The sequence below is a fragment of the Pristis pectinata genome, chromosome 9 (genome assembly GCF_009764475.1).
Source record: "Pristis pectinata isolate sPriPec2 chromosome 9, sPriPec2.1.pri, whole genome shotgun sequence".
Lineage (NCBI taxonomy): Eukaryota > Metazoa > Chordata > Chondrichthyes > Rhinopristiformes > Pristidae > Pristis > Pristis pectinata.
This window is the reverse complement of record NC_067413.1, coordinates 49,767,087-49,784,935: the sequence shown is the minus strand read 5'-3', so window position 1 is coordinate 49,784,935 and position 17,849 is coordinate 49,767,087. Positions and strand designations below refer to the sequence as shown.

Here is a 17,849-nt window from a genome sequence, read left to right as displayed (position 1 = left end):
AAGACCTGGAGTTCTTCTCTAACTTCACAATTTCACTAAGTTTCTTTCCTCTTTGCTCCTTTTGTGGTTTGGTCTAAAATTCTCTTTAATATCTCCATTGTGAACGGTGTTGGTAATTTTAATGCATTAAAGGTACTATCTAAAGTATGTGATTAAAACATTTCATTATATACCATGTATAAATTAAAATGATATTTGGTGTTGTGGTGAGTATTAATTGGGTTGTTGTTTGGCTGGATTCCCCTGGGCATAGATCCCAATTAACCTGTCTCTGCCTCGGGTAGCAGTAGGTGTAGATCAGAGGCAAAATGTTCCCTGAAATATTTGTTCCTGATTCTAGCTCTGCTGTATTGTTCCTACTTACTTAGCTGTAGCTGGTATTCTCTAAGAGATTTGTTTTTTGTGTTTTGAATTAAAAATAAATGTTTCAACACTTGTTGCAGTGTGCCTTGATGGATGTGGTGTTCTGCATTTTGCCATCTCACCATTTTCTCAATTCCTCCTTTGAACTAGACAAAGTGAAAACAATTCCAAGCCCCCAGTGGTTGCTGCTGAAATTATTTGCTTTTTTTGTGAGTCATTAACAATCCTTGCTTCCCTGTTATGAAATATGAATATCTGGCAGTCCTTCTGAGCCAAATTGTGCGTTCCCTTAAAATTGTTGTTGGCAAGTCAGTCATTTATTGCCTGTCCCAATTGCTCCATAACTGCTAGGCATTTCAAGGAGTCTGGCATCCTATAAAGATCAGATAATGTAAAGATGACATGTAAATTTCCTTAATAAAAAGAGCTTTGAGCTAGATTTTTTTTTACAACAATCTGGTAGCTTTGTGATTTCCAATTTGGTATTAGATTTTCATCCCAGATCTATTTAATTTACCTGTATTTAAATTCTGAGCTGCTTTGTTGGGATTTAAACTTGTTTCTATTATTCAAGGCCTTTGAACTTATAAGCCATTAGCACAACCATAATATTGTATCCAAATTACAATGTGAGCTTGCATTTATGACTCACCTTTTAGACTCGGGTAAAATCGTGAAGGCGGAGTGCTTCAGTGTAGTAAATTATTTAGGAGTTCTGTGTATGTACCAGTGGTTTCCAAATTTCTATGTTTATGTGATTCTTTATCATCCCTATTGCTTCCTAGTTTAATATGACAAGTCTGACTGTACAGTTCCTTGTAAAGCTAGGAAAATGCTTCTTACTAGTAACAGTTTTTCATATCCATTCTCCTCTGAACTAAAGAGTGTTATAAATCTTCAGTTGTCTCCTGTGCCAGTGCAGGCAAGGAAGTAGAATTACATGAATAACCAAAATAGTAGGCATCTGAAAGCACTGGAAAAGTGCTTCCAATTCTGTCTCTTCTGAATTTTCCAAATTAGTGGTAGAATATGAAAACCAATGTGTATAGCCTTTGTCAGGCCAACATTCCCAGCACGCAATGTCCCAAGCTGTCCACCTGCCTGCCCCACCCATATCTCTGTCTGTGGATTCTGCACATGATTTTTCAGCTTCCTTGGAACACAAAATTGGAATGGGAGCAAGTCATCTTTCACCTGTGTGCTTGTCTGTGGGGGGTGGGGGGGCGGGGAAAGAAACCTAACAAGGTTGCTAATTTAATAAAAATGTTGATTTTGGTTATAGATACATTATTGTACCAAATTACTTTTTCATCCAGGTGATCAACTTATAGTGCTTTTCTTGAAGGATTACCAACTCTATCGCTTCTTTTTGGTTATTTTCTCGATTGCTTCAGTAGGGTTTATGGAGAACCTTATGTTGCCCCTGTAAGACCCTTGAGGTGGTTGAGACTGGTCAACACGTAAGGGCCTGGTTGCAAATTGCAGACGTTTAGCACATGCTAGAGCTGCTGGTTCACTTGTTCTCTGGCATCATGGTTGATACTAATTGAAGTGTTGGTAAAAATACTGATGTACCAGCATTGTGTGTGTGTGAGAGAGAGAGGCAGTAATTTTGTTTGTCCTGTGCCAGTGCCTCCAACTTAGTTGAAAGATTATTTTCACTCATCAGCTTGAGAACAGGCTGTATAAAGTGAACGGTACCTTGAAGGTCCCTGCACATTTCTTCATCAGTCTGTCCAAAATGGTCATTAAGTCCAAAGAGAATATGACTTTGAGCCTGGTTTGATGGCAGCTGTTTAAACTTTTAAAATGTTAGAACTTTTAAAAATAAAAACTTAAAAATTTCAAATTCTTGCTTGATCTGTCACTCCCCATTGTAAAGCTGGCTGTAGCAGGAGATGGCAAAGCCCTCCAAGTTAGACTCCAGACTGTTGTGAGAAAAGATCATGCAGGCTGAAAGCAGACTGTTCTATATGGAGGTGAAATTCTGCTGGGCCTACTAAAATTTTTTACAGCTTTTTGAATGAAGCAAGTAGTTTTCTTGTTGTCGGTAAAGTCCAGAACTTTGCTGTTTACCACTGACTAGGGAAAGGATTGCAAGCTGTTTGCTGGACTGTTCTGAGCAGCAGCAGGTTCTGGTAACAAATGCCTCCAGTTTGGCAACCCAGTGGTTGAGAGAACAATTTCTAAACTGATTATTGGGAGTGATGGGATGTGTATCCTATTGGAATGGATCCTTGTAATGTTGATTACACAAAAGCAGCATTGCATATAATCATCAGATAGAGTAGTTGAAAGATGTGTAGATTAGATCGGCCCGGGACAGTTGGAGCAGCGTGTCTATAGCAGGTAGGGCTGACCATTTAAACAGATTTTACGTGGGCTTTTCCCTTACAGGATCGGCCCGGAACAGTTGGAGTAGTGTGCCCCTAGCAGGTAGGGGCTGATTATTTAAAACAGTGTTGGTTGGTTAATTAGAGGGAGTCAGTACTTGGGATAATTGACAGGGACAAATATAAGGAAGGGTAACTGAAGAGGAGCGGCCAGTGTGTGAGTGGCTCAGGGTAGGAGTGGAGCTTGAGGCTTTGGCTTGAGAGGCTTCGGCAAGCAGAAGCTGAAGAAGAGCTTACACCCAGAGAGGTAAGGCTGGGTAAGTTCCTTTATTTTAAATAACTTAGAAGTAGGTAGTGATGGCAGGAGTTTGGGCAGTCGTGTGCTCCGTTTGTAGTATGTGGGAAGTCAGGGACAGCACCCTTGTCCCTGATGACCACACCTGTAAAAGATGCATCCAGCTGCAGCTCCTGACAAACCGAGTTAGGGAGCTGGAGCTGGATGAACTTAGGATCAGTCGTGAGGCAGAGGTAGACATAGACAGGAGTTTCAGGGAGATAGTCACCCCTAAAGGTCAGGAGGCAGGTAGCTGGGTGACCGTTAGGAAAGGGAAGGGGTATAGACAGAAAGAGCAGAGCACCCCTGTGGCCGTTCCCATCAACAATAAGTGTACCGTTTTGGATACTGCTGGTGGGGACGACCTACCAAGGACAAGTTGTAGTGGTCACGTCTCTGGCACCGAGGTGGTACCCTCAGCTCAGAGGAAGGAGGGAAAAGAGGAGAGCAGCAGTGATAGGGGATTCGCTAGTTAGGGGGACAGATAGGAGGTTCTGTGGGAGAGATCGAGAATCCCGGATGGTCTGTTGCCTCCCTGGTGCCAGGGTACGCGATATCTCGGATTGAGTTCTCGATATTCTTGGGAGGGAGGGTGAGCAGCCAGATGTCGTGGTCCATGTAGGGACCAATGATGTGGATAGGAAGGAGGAGGAGGTCCTGCAAAGAGAGTTCAAAGAATTAGGTGCAAAGTTGAAGGACAGGACCTCCAAGGGTTTCAATCTCAGGATTGCTACCCGTGCCATGAGCTAGTGAGGCTAGAAATAGGAGGATCATGCAGCTAAATACGTGGCTAAGGAGATGGTGCAGGAGGGAGGGCTTCACGTTCCTATACAATTGGTCCTCCTTCCAGGGAAGGTGGGACCTGTTCCGACAGGACGGTTTGCACCTGAACTGGAGGGGGACTAACATACTTGTGGGTAGGTTTACTAGTGCTGCTCCGGGGGGGTTTAAACAAGATTTGCAGGGGGAGGGGAACCGGAGCATTAAAGCAGATAGGTGGAGGAGGAAAATGGTCATGCGAGGACTGCATCTATAGACAGAAATCGAAGGTTTGTACATGATAGAAATGTTCTCAGGTGCACCTATTTCAATGCAAGAAATATTGTAGGTAAGGCAGATGAGTTTAGGGCGTGGATTGGCACGTGGGATTACGACATTATTGCTATTACTGAGACCTGGTTGCAGGAGGGGCAGGACTGGCAGCTTAATGTTCTGGGGTTCCGTTGTTTCAGACATGATGGAGGGGAAGGGATGAAAGGGGGAGGTGTGGCATCACTAGTCAGGGAAAATATCACAGCTGTGCGGAGATAGGACAGCCCAGAGGGCTCGTCTACAGAGGCCATATGGGTGGAGCTGAGGAACAGGAAAGGTGTGGCCACACTAATAGGGGTGTATTATAGACCGCCCAATAGAACTGGAGGAACAAATCTGTAGTGAGATAGCAGACCGATGTAAGAAACAGAAAGTAGTCATAGTAGGGGATTTTAACTTTCCACATATTGACTGGGACTCCCACACTGTGAAAGGGCTGGATGGCTTAGAATTTGTTGAATGTGTTCAGGAAAGTTTTCTAAATCAATATATTAGAGGTACCAATGAGAGAGAATGCAATACTTGATCTCATATTAGGGAACCAGACAGGTCAGGTGACAGAAGTATGAGTAGGTGAGCATTTTGGGTCCAGTGACCATAATGTCATTAGTTTCAAGTTAATTATGGATAAGGATAGGTCTGGTCCTCGAGTTGAGGTTCTAAATTGGAGAAAGGCCAATTTTGTAGGAATGAGAAAGGATCTAGGAAAAGTGGATTGGGATAAGTTGTTTTTTGGCAAGGATGTGCTCAGTAAGTGGAAGGCCTTCAAAGGTGAAATTTTGAGAGCGCAGAGTTTGCATGTTCCTGCCAGGATTAAAGGCAAAGTTAACAAGCATAGGGAACCTTGGTTTTCAAGAGATATTGGTGCTCTAGTTAAGAAAAAGAGAGGTGTATAGCAGGTATAGGCAACTAGGAACAAATGAGGTACTTGAAGCGTATAGAAAAAGTAAGAAAATACTAAAAAAGGAAATCAGGAAGGCAAAAAGAAGACATGAGGCTGCTTTGGCAGATAATGTGAAGGTAAACCCAAAGGGTTTCTACAAGTATATGAAGAGTAAAAGGATAGTAAGGGACAAAATTGGTCCCCTAGAAGATCAGAGTGGTCGTCTATGTGTACAGCCTCAGGAGGTGGGGGAGATCTTAACAGTTTTTTTGCATCAGTATTTACTCAAGAAACGGGCATAGTGGATATGGAAGGAAGGGAAACAAGCAGTGGTGTCATTGGAACATATAGAGATAAAAGAGGAGGAGGTGCTTGCTGCTTTACAGCGAATAAAAGTAGATAAATCCCCCAGGCCTGACAAGATATTTCCTTGGACCTTGAGAGAGACTAGTGTAGAAATTGCAGGGGCCCTGGCAGATATATTTAAAATGTCCTTAGCCACAGGTGTGGTGCCAGAGGACTGGAGGGTAGTTCATGTTCCATTGTCTAAAAAATGCTCTAAAAGTAAACCAGGTAATTACAGGCTGGTGAGCCTGACATCAGTAGTAGGTAAATTATTGGAAGGTGTTCCGAGAGATTGGATATACAAGTATTTGGACAGCCAAGGGCTGTTTAAGGATAGTTAGTATGTCTTTGTGTGTGGTAGATCGTGTTTAACAAATCTTGTAGAGTTTTTTGAGGAGGTTACCAAGAAAGTAGATGAAGGAAAGGCTGTGGATGTCTACATGGACTTTAGTAAGGCCTTTGACAAGGTCCAACATGGGAGGTTAGTTCGTAAGGTTCAGTCACTAGGTATCCATGGAAAGGTCGTAAACTGGATTTGAAATTGGTTGTGTGGGAGAAGACAGAGTGGTAGTGGATGATTGTTTCTCAGACTGGAGGCCTGTGACTAGTGGTGTGCCTCAGGGATCTGTGCTGGGGCCATTGTTGTTTGTTGTCTATGTCAATGATCTAGATGATAATGTGGTAAATTGGATCAGCAAGTTTGCTGATGACACTAAGATTGGAGGCGTAGTGGACAACGAGGAAGGCTTTCAAAGCTTGTAGAGGGATCTGAGCCAACTGGAAGAATGGGCCAGAAAATGACACAGAATTTAATGCAGACAAGTGTGAGGTGTTGCATTTTGGAAGGACAAATCAAGGTGGGACATACACAGTAAATGGTAGGGCACTGAGGAGTGCAGAGGAACAAAGGGATCTGGGAGTTGAGATACATAATTCCCTGAAAGTGGCGTCGCAGGTAGACAGGGTTTTTTTAAAAAAAAAGGCTTTTGGCATCCTGGCATTCATAAATCAAAGTATTGACTATAGGAGTTGGGATGTTATGGTGAGGTTGTATAAGTCATTGGTGAGGCCAAATTTGGAGTATTGTGTGCAGTTCTGGTCACCTGACTATAGGAAGGATATCAGTAAGATTGAAAGAGTGCAGAGGAGATTTACTAGAATGTTGCTGGGTCTTCAGGAGTTGAGTTACAGGGAAAGATTGAACAGATTAGGACTTTATTCCTTGGAGCGTAGAAGACTGAGGGGAGATTTGATAGAGGTTTACAAAATTATGAGGGGCATAGACAGAGTTAACACGAGTCAGCTCTTCCCACCTAGATTAGGAGAGATAAGTACGAGAGGACATGGCTTTAGGGTGAAAGGGGGAAGGTTTAGGGGGAACATCAGGGGGAACTTCTTCACTCAGAGTGGTGGGAGTGTGGAATGGGCTGCCATCTGATGTAGTAAATGCGGGCCCACTCTTAAGTTTTAAGAATAACTTGGATAGATACATGGACGGAGAGGTCTGGAGGGTTATGGACTGGGTGCAGGTAAGTGGGACTAGCGGAATAACGTTTCAGCACAGACTAGAAGGGTCGAATGGCCTGTTTTCTGTGCTGTAGTGTTCTATGGTTCTAGATGACTGACACGTGACTGTCACATGTTTAAGTTAATTCATTTTAATATTTTTATCCTATATTATTTCCTATTATCAAATGCAAACCTCAGATTTTTATTTAATGGTCGTGGAGGTCAAAGATGGTGTGAATTTCACAAGTTGCAGGTACGTCAGATGCAAGATTACCTGGCTGGTTCTGTGAGATTTTGGTCATGAATGGCACTTTTCTCCTGTGCCTCTGGGACAAGTTCATAATCTATTATTATTGTTATCATCTAATAAATCATGCATGTCACATTCATGCTGAATTCCCCTTACCTCTTTTCAGCATGATGCTGTGTTGGATGGAGTATGCAACAATGCTCTGTGATTATCTGGTTACCCCATACAGTACTGAATTTCCAAACCTGTTAACCATTGCCTTGCTCTTGCAGGAACTCATTGTGCCTGGCATTATTTCTCCTGCCATTGAACAAAGGGATTACATAATGGTGTCATGTTTAAATGTGTATCCTTTGTTCCTAAGCTTCTGCACTATTCACTCACTCTGAGGTAAAAGGTTGTGTGGATGTTGAAAGGATGTAGTACAACAACATCCCAAGAATTTGTTTTCAGATGTGTATGTACCTATTTGTGTCTGCAGCTGAGTTGACCACTTACGGAGTGGGATGTTCTTGGCTTGCCACAGTGGCATACTGTGGTGCACTTGACTTCCAGAAGCTAAACCATCTGGAAACAAAACAGGTTTGTGATTACTTTAATTACTACCTGCTTGGCATTGCAGGCTTTCAACTTTTAGGTAATCTGGAGCTTACTAAAGCATTGCATTTCAGAGGTCAAGGAAACAACCTTTGCCAATAAAACCTGATGGTTTGCAAGTGCTTTTGTGAGCACAGGATCTTTTATTTTGCCACTCCCTTCTCGGATGACTACTTTTTTCTTTTTCTTCTCCTCCTCCTTCTCTTCATCTGTAATGTTCTGAACTCTAGTTTCTAAATTAGTATCTGAAAGCAAGTACTGTGGCCTACAGTGAACAAAGGAAGCATTGGCAGGCATAGAAACATTCACTTCTAAGTTAAACAGATAAATATCTTGCCTCTATTTTGCTGGTGACTTTGTTGATGTGGAAAACTTGGCTAGAATACTTCATTTGAATTTGATGTTCTCGTTGCATCATAGCACCTTGAATTATCTCTGAGGTCTCTGCCTCTCCATTGTGGGACTTATAATTCCCAAGGACAGTGATGATGAAAATTGTGACTGCCATGTTGGCTTGCTGGCAGGATCAGTTGACCTTTCGCATTCTAGCCATCCATCTGAATTTATACTATTAGGTCAGGCTTTCAATGTTTGGCTAAACTCTGGATTATTTGTTCAGGCCTCTAGACTATCAGAACAGTAACATCACAATCCTCCTGTCCCCATATTTTGAACAATACTTTTGGAACCAGAAGAATAAGGGCAAACTGTTTTCTTCCTTCCTGTTTCTTTGTAACTATAAAACTGATGCAGGGTAAATATGCAATTGATAAAATTACTTTTTTCCCCTTTTCATTTGAACCTGCAGTGTCCTACAGTATCATGAGAATATGGCTTTTATAAAAGGGTTATATAAATATAGATGGTATTTTAAATGAAAGGAAATGTTGATTTTCTAAAAGAAAGGATACATGGAAATTGAAAAATTCTTTAAGCCTTGGGATTAATTCTAAATTTCTAAAATTTCTTTTAGACCTCACCGGCGATCCCTACTTGCAGAATATGACTTAACAACTCTGGAAGAGTCCAGTACGTTTATTGGTGGTGACAAACTTATTAAGTTGAGATGCTTATACCCTGGCCTGTTGTTGGGATGCTGGCAAGTGAGTTAATGTAGCAACCAATTTTACCAAGCAAGGTCACACAAACAGAAATTAAATTGATAGCCAGGTAATCTTTTTCACAACTAGTTGCACCCAGTGGGTAACTGGATCCGGCATTTACTGCTGTGATTCAACATTATGCACATTTCATTTCCCACATCAATGCGAACAGTTCACTTTAGTTATTTAATAACCGAATTTGGATCAAGAGATTTAGAGTAACAACTTTTGTAAATAACTCAGGATAAAGTTAGGAGAACATCACTCTGAATGTAGTGAACTATGTGCAAATTAGTGTCTTCCCTGTTGATTATATTTAAATAAAGAAGTGGTGCTGGTAAATCTCTAAAGACCACATTTTTTGTGAAATCTTAACTACAGCGCACAGATGCCTTCAATCTGTGACCCAGTGCAGTCAGTAACTTTGAGGGCTTATCACCACCAAAGGCCATGATCAGGGCAGCCTTCCCTGTGAAACACACGGTATGTTACCCACTCCCACATCTGTTTATCTCCCCTCCTCTCCTGTTGCCATTGATATATTTCTTTACAACTGTTGACTTGCTACCCTAGGGCCAATGTAGCATTGTGGAACATATGGATTCAGGCTTTAATACTCCAGAAAAGGATTAAACCACAATAATAATTTAATGAAAGGATGTACCAATTCCATGATAGTATTTTCATACTGTGGATGGATTTGGCATGAATGCAATATGCAACTGAAGGTTCCTTGTTTTTCAAGGCATGATGTTTCTAATCATATACCACAGCCCCAAGGTGTGCTAAACATTGTCCTAGATTAAATTCTACAAAAGAACAAGTAGAACGGTACATCTCATTTATTGTTGGTTGTCAGATACCATGACCCTAACATTGAAGAGGAGGGCCTGGGGGAGCACGATTGACCAGGAGGCACTGCTCAGTGTCTTTACTAGGGAAGATGCTGTTGGAGTATAAGCAAAGCTGAGATTTTGGATGGGCTAAACAGTGATATGGAGGAGGTACAAGAATGACTAGCTGTTCTTAAAGTGTTTAAATCATCTTGTCCTAATCTTGGGTTGCTGAGGGAAATGAGCTAAGAAGTTGCAGAGGTAGTGTCCATAATCTTCCAAAAACACAGTGATTTGGGGGTGGATCCCGAGGGCAGGAACATTACAAATGTTGCATCTTACTTCAAAAGATGATTTGGCAATAAACCTAGTAACCGCAGACTGGTCAGTTTAACCTTTGTAATGGGGAAAGTACTAAAAGTAGTAACAGTTGGGGCTGTAGCAGTCACTTGCACAAGTGTAGATTGACTTGAGAAAGCCAGCACGGATCTTTTAAATCAGACGGTTGATATGGTATATATGGACTTACTAAAGGTGTTTGATAGAGTAATGGGAGGGGAGGTAATGGGGTTGTCCTCAAGCTTGAAGCCCATAGAATAAATGGAGCTATAGCAGTGTGCATGAAAAACTGGTTAAGTTAGAGGAAAGAGTGTAGTAGAGAAAGGTTGTTTATCATGACTAGAGGAAATGGTACAGTGGTGTTCCCCGGGAGTTTGTACTAAGACACTCCTTTATGTATTAAGGAAATGAACTTGGGTGCTTAGGATACAATTTTCAAGTGTGCAGATGATACAAAACTTGGAGGCATGGAGAACTGTGAGGAGGGTAGTAATAAATTTGAAGGAGATAGGGCAGGCTGATGAAATGGATGCTAGATGAAATTTAACACTGGGAAGCATGAACTGGTCACATTTTGGTGGGAGTGAGAAAAAGCAAAACAGGAAGGGCATTTCTAAAAGGGTAGCAAGTACAGAGATCTGGGAGTAAACTGTATGTGCATAGCTCATTGGAAGTGTTGGGACAAGTTTAGGAAGGTGTTAGAAACGTATGTGGGGTTCTGTGCATTGTAATTAGAGGCATAGAGTACATGGTGAACCTTGATAATGCATCGGTTTAACTACGACCGGAGTATTGTATCCACTCTTCAGGAAAGATGGGGAGGAAGATTGCAGGGATGAGGGACTTTGATTATATGAATAGGTTCTCGAAATGGGCATTGTTCTCTTTGGAATAGAGGAGTTGTGAGGGAATTTGATAGTTATTTAAAATTGATAACATAAACTGTAGATGGAAAGAAACTGTTTTAATTGGCTGAGAGGCCATGAACTAGGGAACACAGAAGGAAGTGATTGGAAATAAACCAAGGGTGCCTTGAAGAAAATCCTGTTTACACAGCAAGTAATTAGGGTCTGAAATGCACTGGTAGTAGTAGAGGCAGATTCAATTATAGCATTCCAAAGCGGATTGGGTAAGTATCTGAAAGAAAGAAATTGTAATGCTCTAGGGAGAGGGAATAGAACAACCAGAATTCTCTTAGAAAGAGTTGGTACTGACTCAATGGCCTCTTGTACTGTAACCTTTCTGTGATGTTAATATTGAAATAATGATTGCATTATAATTTCAACAGATAAAAGATGTCCATTATGGTAGTTGGATTAAAGTGAGAACCACATTTTTCATCTTCATAACATGTTGTGTGATGAGCAGCAAAGTTGTGTGTTTTAATTTACCCTTGTACAACTATGGTGATGCCAGACTGATCTTCCCTATGAATAATGACATCTTGGATATAAAGGAATGCACTCATCATCACAAGTACTTTCTTTTGAATGTTCTAGGAAGATGGGGAATTGGCTGTTATTGTTGCAAATCTTCATTTCCATCAACTCATTGAGAAGAGCATGTTGGGATCAGTTACCTGGTAAGGAGAATTGCATGTGTCAAAACAAATGATTACAAATAATTAAGCAATTAATAACTGAACTATCTAAATTACATTGTACGTATAGAAAATTATTTCTTTTTATAACTATAGATTTCAAAGAATAGCTTTGTTTATCTCAAAAAAGGCTAAACTATTCAGCATGAGGTTTGGACAAACTCATCCACCCTTTATCTAAAAGACCTTCCTCTGTTATTGTATATGTATTGTATTTACACAGTGAAGATCATGAAACTATTTCTTTTACTTAGATTCTTTTTTATATTTTTAAATTAAAAGCCCATATAGGCCACCACCTCATGAGCCAGTGCCGGATGATATTGTCTCAGAATATGGGCTACTTGGCTATCATTGCCATATTGCGTTGCATAATGGGAAAAGTTCCTACATGTCTGGTAGCTTTCATAACCTGTTCTGTAGAAAAGGTAAGAAGGTTTCCATTTTGGTTTGTATAAAAGGTATTTGTGCAGCAGTGATTAAATCTTGACTGCATTTCTCCTTAAAGGAGCTGGGAAGCTTTTCTTGGTCTCCCTTTTGCTCTGTTCTGTAATGTCATTTTTACATAAAATTGTCAGTTTGTGTGGCAACAGGGCCACCAGGAGACCAGCAGCTAGTCGAGGAACAGCACCTGAATGACCAGGAGATCTGTTGATAAGTTTGGTAGCTGAGGACTTCAGCTTCAAAATATCGATTTAATAAATTAAAGTACAGTTTTATTTTTGGGAATAGGAATTGGAACTTGTTGAGAGTAAATGAGCTTTTGCTTTTTTTAAAAATCTTCAGATACAGTTTTTCTGTATATAATTTTTCTTTTGTCAAAATACTTTCAATGCTAGTATGTATTTTCTTTGTAATTATATGATCATTGGATTTAAAAACAAATTTACTACTGTATCCCTTTTAAGTTGATAAACTCTGTTGCAGACTTTTTTTTACCAATGCTATCTTATAATTGCAGAATATATCCAGAATGGCTTCTTGCAAATAATGGTCATAAGTTTAGAGAATGAATCCCAGCACAGCACCATCAGTGGAGGTATCTACATTCCTTGGAATACAGAGTTCCTCAAAGGAAAAATACAGGTATGAGAACCAGTATTTTGTGATTTGATACTGATGTTGTTGGCTTTTTGCTTGATTAGAAATCCTATTCAAAGGCCTAATTGTCTGTCAGACCAGGTGAGTTCTTAGAGTTGCTTATTGATACAGCATGAGAGTCTTTTTAATGGATGACTGGAGAGGATTGAGGAAGGCCTTAAATTGTGTGCTTCCCCTCCATGTAGTCAGTTTTGGTATTTTAACATGCTATATTTTGACAGGATATCGGAATTCAGATCTTTTTCACTTTATTTTAATTTATTAGGAATAATGCAACATCCCACATTTGGAAACTATGAAGTTGATTCTAATGCTACATGGAGAAGTCGTATGACTTAAATTTATGTCTTAATTTGTGTTTTATATAAAGCAGTGTCCTGTTTATCACATCATAATTGGTTTGCTCTTCAGACAGACACTTGATATTTGTTTAATGGCTCATAATTTCTCCTCTCTGTGTCTCAAGGGACCACTTTTGTTTTTGCTATCCTTTATTCACATAATTGTAGAAGAATATGCAGTCATTTTTGTTTTGTTTTTCCATTTACTCTGCTAACTATCTTTTCCAGTTAACTATTTTTTGGTTATTTTGCTTCTGCTTCCTGAAGCACTGGAAAACTGCTGCCCCATGGCTTCAATGACTTGAGTTCAATCATGACCTCTGCTGTCTGTGGATTTTGTATGTTGTTCCTATCACTCTGTGGGTTTCATCCAGGTAGTCTGGTTTCCTCCGACATTCCAAAAATATATCTGTTAGTAGGTTAATTGGCCATTGTAAATTGACGTAAGTGTGTAGGTGAGTAGTAGAATTTGAGAGAAGTTGTTGAGAATGAAGAGTGGTAGAACAAAATGAAATTAGTGTAAATGGGTGCTTGATGGTCAGCATGGACTCATTCAGCTGAAGGGCCTGTTTCTATACTCTGAGTCCATGACTATTCAAATCTTCAGGCCTACTGCTATGAACATTTTCATAAGCTTCTTCTTTTATCTGATACTTTATGTTCTCGGGTTGCCACAAATGGATTACTTTTCTCATGGAGTTTTTAGTTTTGAAGTGGAAAGTACATTTACTAAAAATTTTGAAATGCTTCTTTAAATGCTTACCATTAATTATCTATGGACAAACATTTAATCAAATCTCCCAATCAACCTTGGCTAGTTCACTCCATACATACATAATTAGTTTTATTTAAGTCTTAAGACACAGTTTTTGACTGTCTCTCTCAAATTATGGAAAATATGCTGTTATATTGTCATTCCCCTAACTCTAGAGAATCCCTATGAGATTTAGAAATTAAGTGAGATAAGATAAAGGATAGTCTGTTCCCCAATTGAATTCCATAATATTTTATTCCTGAAACTGATCTGAATGCATTTTATAAACCCATTCTTCAAAAATAAACTTTTCCCAATTTGGAACCTCAACTACTTCATGATTATTTCTACAATAATCCTGAACTTTATTTCTTGATTAATTTTTCTCTTCAATTATGTTCCTGCTGTTAGAGAGCCTGTACACCACTCCAAACAGTGTTTTCTGTTCCACTTTATCTCTTGTCAATATCTATGTTTCACTTTTTTTTATTCTCCTTGGAGATCATCCCCTATTACCCGTCTTAAATCATCCTTTTATTATCGTCTGTCACCCACACCCACGAGCCCCCTTCCCCTTCCATGTCCATTAGTACCTGAGATTATTTAATTCCCTAACATATATCATGTAAGGACCTCTCTGTAATACCTGTTAGGTCAAACTAAGTTGTGCTATTAGTTTGGCTGATTTGTTAAGAATATTTCATGCATTCAGATAAATTAATTCTCATTTTTCCTTGAATTGCATTGTTTACTTTTGCTGTTGGACTCTCAGCCCTTCTTTTCTCACCCTGTTTAATGCTATCACAGTTTCTATTTTGTTGTATGACCTTGATGGTTCTCTTTAAATCTATGACCTTCTCTTATTAGGTAAACAAGGATGAAAACAGAGCTTTTATCTGATTAGTTAGGGCACTGGTCCCAGCCTGGTTTGTAATGGAATAACACTCTTATCATTGGTGCCAGTATCTAGTGAATCAAAACCCATGAATCGATAATCTCTGCCACTGAGCCAAGGCTGACATCTGTTGGACACTGTTATCATTAAACTGTCCCTGATTTTTAACCTGAAGAATGGCACTTGCATGGCTGCCAAGGTCTGATGCTATATTCCAGTACATGCTTTGATCCTTCATGGAAAATAAAAGGGAAAATGGGCATAGAAGTTTAGATTTACATGACACTATCAGGTATTTTGCAATGTAAAATGTACTGTGGTCTAGCTTTCCCATAGTACTGCAAAATACAGGCTGGTTGTTGTTGCATCATACTATTGGAAAAAATATTATTAAATTGTTGTCCATTGTGGCAAGACTTAAGTTTGTTGCAATGCTGTTCAGCATTATTTCAAAGCTTAATACTGTTTTTTTTTCAGCATTGTTGCCTGATGGATGTGACTGTTTTGGATGAAGCAGAAAAGCCATTCTGGTGTGTAAGCTCACCTGTGGCTTTGCAGTCCATTTCTACACCTGATACAAGATATAACTATCTGGGCAAGAGGCAGACAATTGACTACAAGGATCCTGAAGGAAAAGTTCATGTGGAACTAACGTGGTTGGAAGAACAACAACAATATTACATAGTCAATTTTGTCCTTTACCTCAGTGTTAGAAAAGTAAATGCCTGGTTTGCAACAGATTATTAATTCTCTACATTAATATCTATATCGTAACCTTCAGAAAACATTTGTTCCCTGTACACAAACAAGGAGCAACATGTGTGAATCATAATGCTGTATTACTTGAGGGCTTCCAATAATAAACATTGTTTTGAAAATCTTGTTTGATTATGACCCTAGTTATTGGATTTTAGCCTCAGATACCCTCCTTCCTGATGGGTTACTTTACTTTAAAAACATTTTACTTGAGGCTTACTGAGATTGATTAGTTGCTTATTTACACTTGGTAATACTTTTTCCACTGTAGGGAATGATTGTCTGCCTTAACTTCATTCTCTTAACAAAGTTATAACCCCATTTGAAAGGACCCTGGTTCTCTTTCAGGGTTGAGCTGCTGCATTTCCTTGCATCTGTGCTAGTGTCAGGAAAGAAGGACAGCTTGCTTTGCTTTTCCAAAATTAGGGTGATGCTGGTGATCTTGCTTCAATGCATCACTTGCACAGAAGAAGTCTTGCTACATCAGCCTGTTTTCAACAAAAGATTAATGTTATGAAGCGATGAAAGTATATTTGAATATATTTCCTCTTGTCATTGTGCAGACTGGCACATTAGAAATGACCTTGTGCAATGACACTTTTGTTAAATGGCATGACACTTAGCGTCATTAATGAGGTAAATGGGTTAATTTGTGATGCTGATGAAATGTTCCAGTAGCTCAATTGAAAATGTTTTGAATGGTGCTCTTGTTTTCTAAATTTTGAAACAAGTGTGTGTGTATGAGAACAAAAGTTTAAATATTAAATCATCCTAATTTCAGAGTCTGCTAAACTGGACCTTGTTTTATTTTTAATACCCAGGATATAGGATGTCTCTACTGGGTACCACTGAGCGTAATAATTAAAGTCTAGAAGTTGCCTTAGTGCCTCAGGGCTACCATAAAGCTACCTGAGCCATATTCCAAGGTTTACAAATTATTTGAATATCTGCATGAAGGTGTGATTTGCATGTTGGATTTTTGTTCTATCGTATAAATCGAGAAAAGAAGTTCCATTATGCATGAAAAGCTGCTGCAGTGTAATTGTGTCATTCATTCTTTTGTCTGTATACAAAAAGTTGCTGTAACCTTGCCATTTTCTAACTCAGCTGTTTTCTGTGAAACTCTGGTTACATCAAGCAACTCATATTATAAGGATATAGAAAATCCACAGATTGTATTGATATGTGGGAAAGAACTTTGAATAAAAGACACTTCAAAGATTTTTTAAAAAAATATATTTTTATCATTCTTTGTATATATATTCCTTTGTAGTGCAGCTACAGCCATGCAAAATTGTTGATCTGCTGAGCAGGAAACTCAGCCACTGACATGGGTGATTTCCTCCTCCTCCCTGCAACTAACCAACCAACCCTTGGGGAAACAAAATGCTTTCTTGTAGGGACTGAAACTGCTGGAAAGAGGGGGGAAAACTGCTTGAGTTGCAGCTTGGATCCTACTACTAGTTGGTACACCTGGTCTTTTGAATATTGTTGATTCTCCTGTTTGGGATTGTTGGACTGCATATTTCTTGTAAATCCCATTGTGTCAAACTGGCTGTGGGGGAAATAGGGGCTTTGTCTTGAAAGACCCATAGAATCTTGACAAAAATATATCTTCATGATGTATTTCAAAGCCCATCTGCTAAATTAATGTTCAGTTCTGTGTATTTAGTTCACAACAGTCAAATTGAACCTAGGTGTATAAAATAACATAGTTCGCAACATAAATTGTTATGTTTGTACTTTGCTTTCGTCTTGAGGCAATTCTACTTCAGTTTAATTCTGTTGTCCATCATCTTGATTATATTCTGAATCATGCAAGAAATGTTATATTTTGTTTATATTTTGTCCTCTCTAAGCAGAGTGGAATTGTTCCCATTTGAATGTAACTTGAGGATTTTGTTGTAATTCATTATTCTTTATAGTAAAAAGAAATAAAAATAATTGGAACTCGGTATTGAACTCCAGTTTAATTTTTTTTTTACCATTATGGTATTTTTCAGTGATGCATCAGAATAGTTCCTCCTATGCTTGGCCCTAGTTAGCAGTATCATGACATGTTGGTTGAATAACATTTATTTTCATATTGACCTTTAGGTGAAAGATTTAAAAGGGACCTGAGGGGCCACTTCTTCACACACAGGGTAGTGTGTATATGGAATGACCTGCCAGAGGAAGTGGTTGAGGCTGGTACAATAATGACATTTAAAGGACATTTCAATAAGTACGTAGGAAGAGTTTAAATGGATATGAGCCAAATGTGGACAAATGGGACTAGTTTGGTGTGCACAATGGTCAGCAGGCATGTTGGGCCAAAGGGCCCCTTTCCTTGCTGTATTACTCTATGACCATCTTTTTATGTCATAGTATTGATTTTTATTTCATCGAAGATTTGCATTTTTATGGCAACAACATGTATAA

At 39.3% G+C, this 17,849-nt stretch overlaps 1 protein-coding gene across 2 annotated transcripts in view; it reads left to right on the top strand.

The window, feature by feature from the left end:
* The window catches only part of fbxo15 (F-box protein 15), a 28,907-nt gene extending 11,523 nt beyond the window's left edge, over nucleotides 1–17,384 (top strand). Inside the window, exons 5-9 of one of the 2 annotated variants that reach the window (XM_052023305.1) lie at nucleotides 8,680–8,809; nucleotides 11,481–11,563; nucleotides 11,864–12,009; nucleotides 12,543–12,667; nucleotides 15,150–17,384. In XM_052023305.1, coding sequence (XP_051879265.1) covers nucleotides 8,680–8,809; nucleotides 11,481–11,563; nucleotides 11,864–12,009; nucleotides 12,543–12,667; nucleotides 15,150–15,419 — 754 coding nt within the window. In that variant the 3' untranslated portion in view covers nucleotides 15,420–17,384. The remainder of the gene's footprint in view (nucleotides 1–8,679; nucleotides 8,810–11,480; nucleotides 11,564–11,863; nucleotides 12,010–12,542; nucleotides 12,668–15,149) is intronic. The other variant, XM_052023304.1, reaches the window with a different exon arrangement.
* Nucleotides 17,385–17,849: the final 465 nt, after the last annotated feature.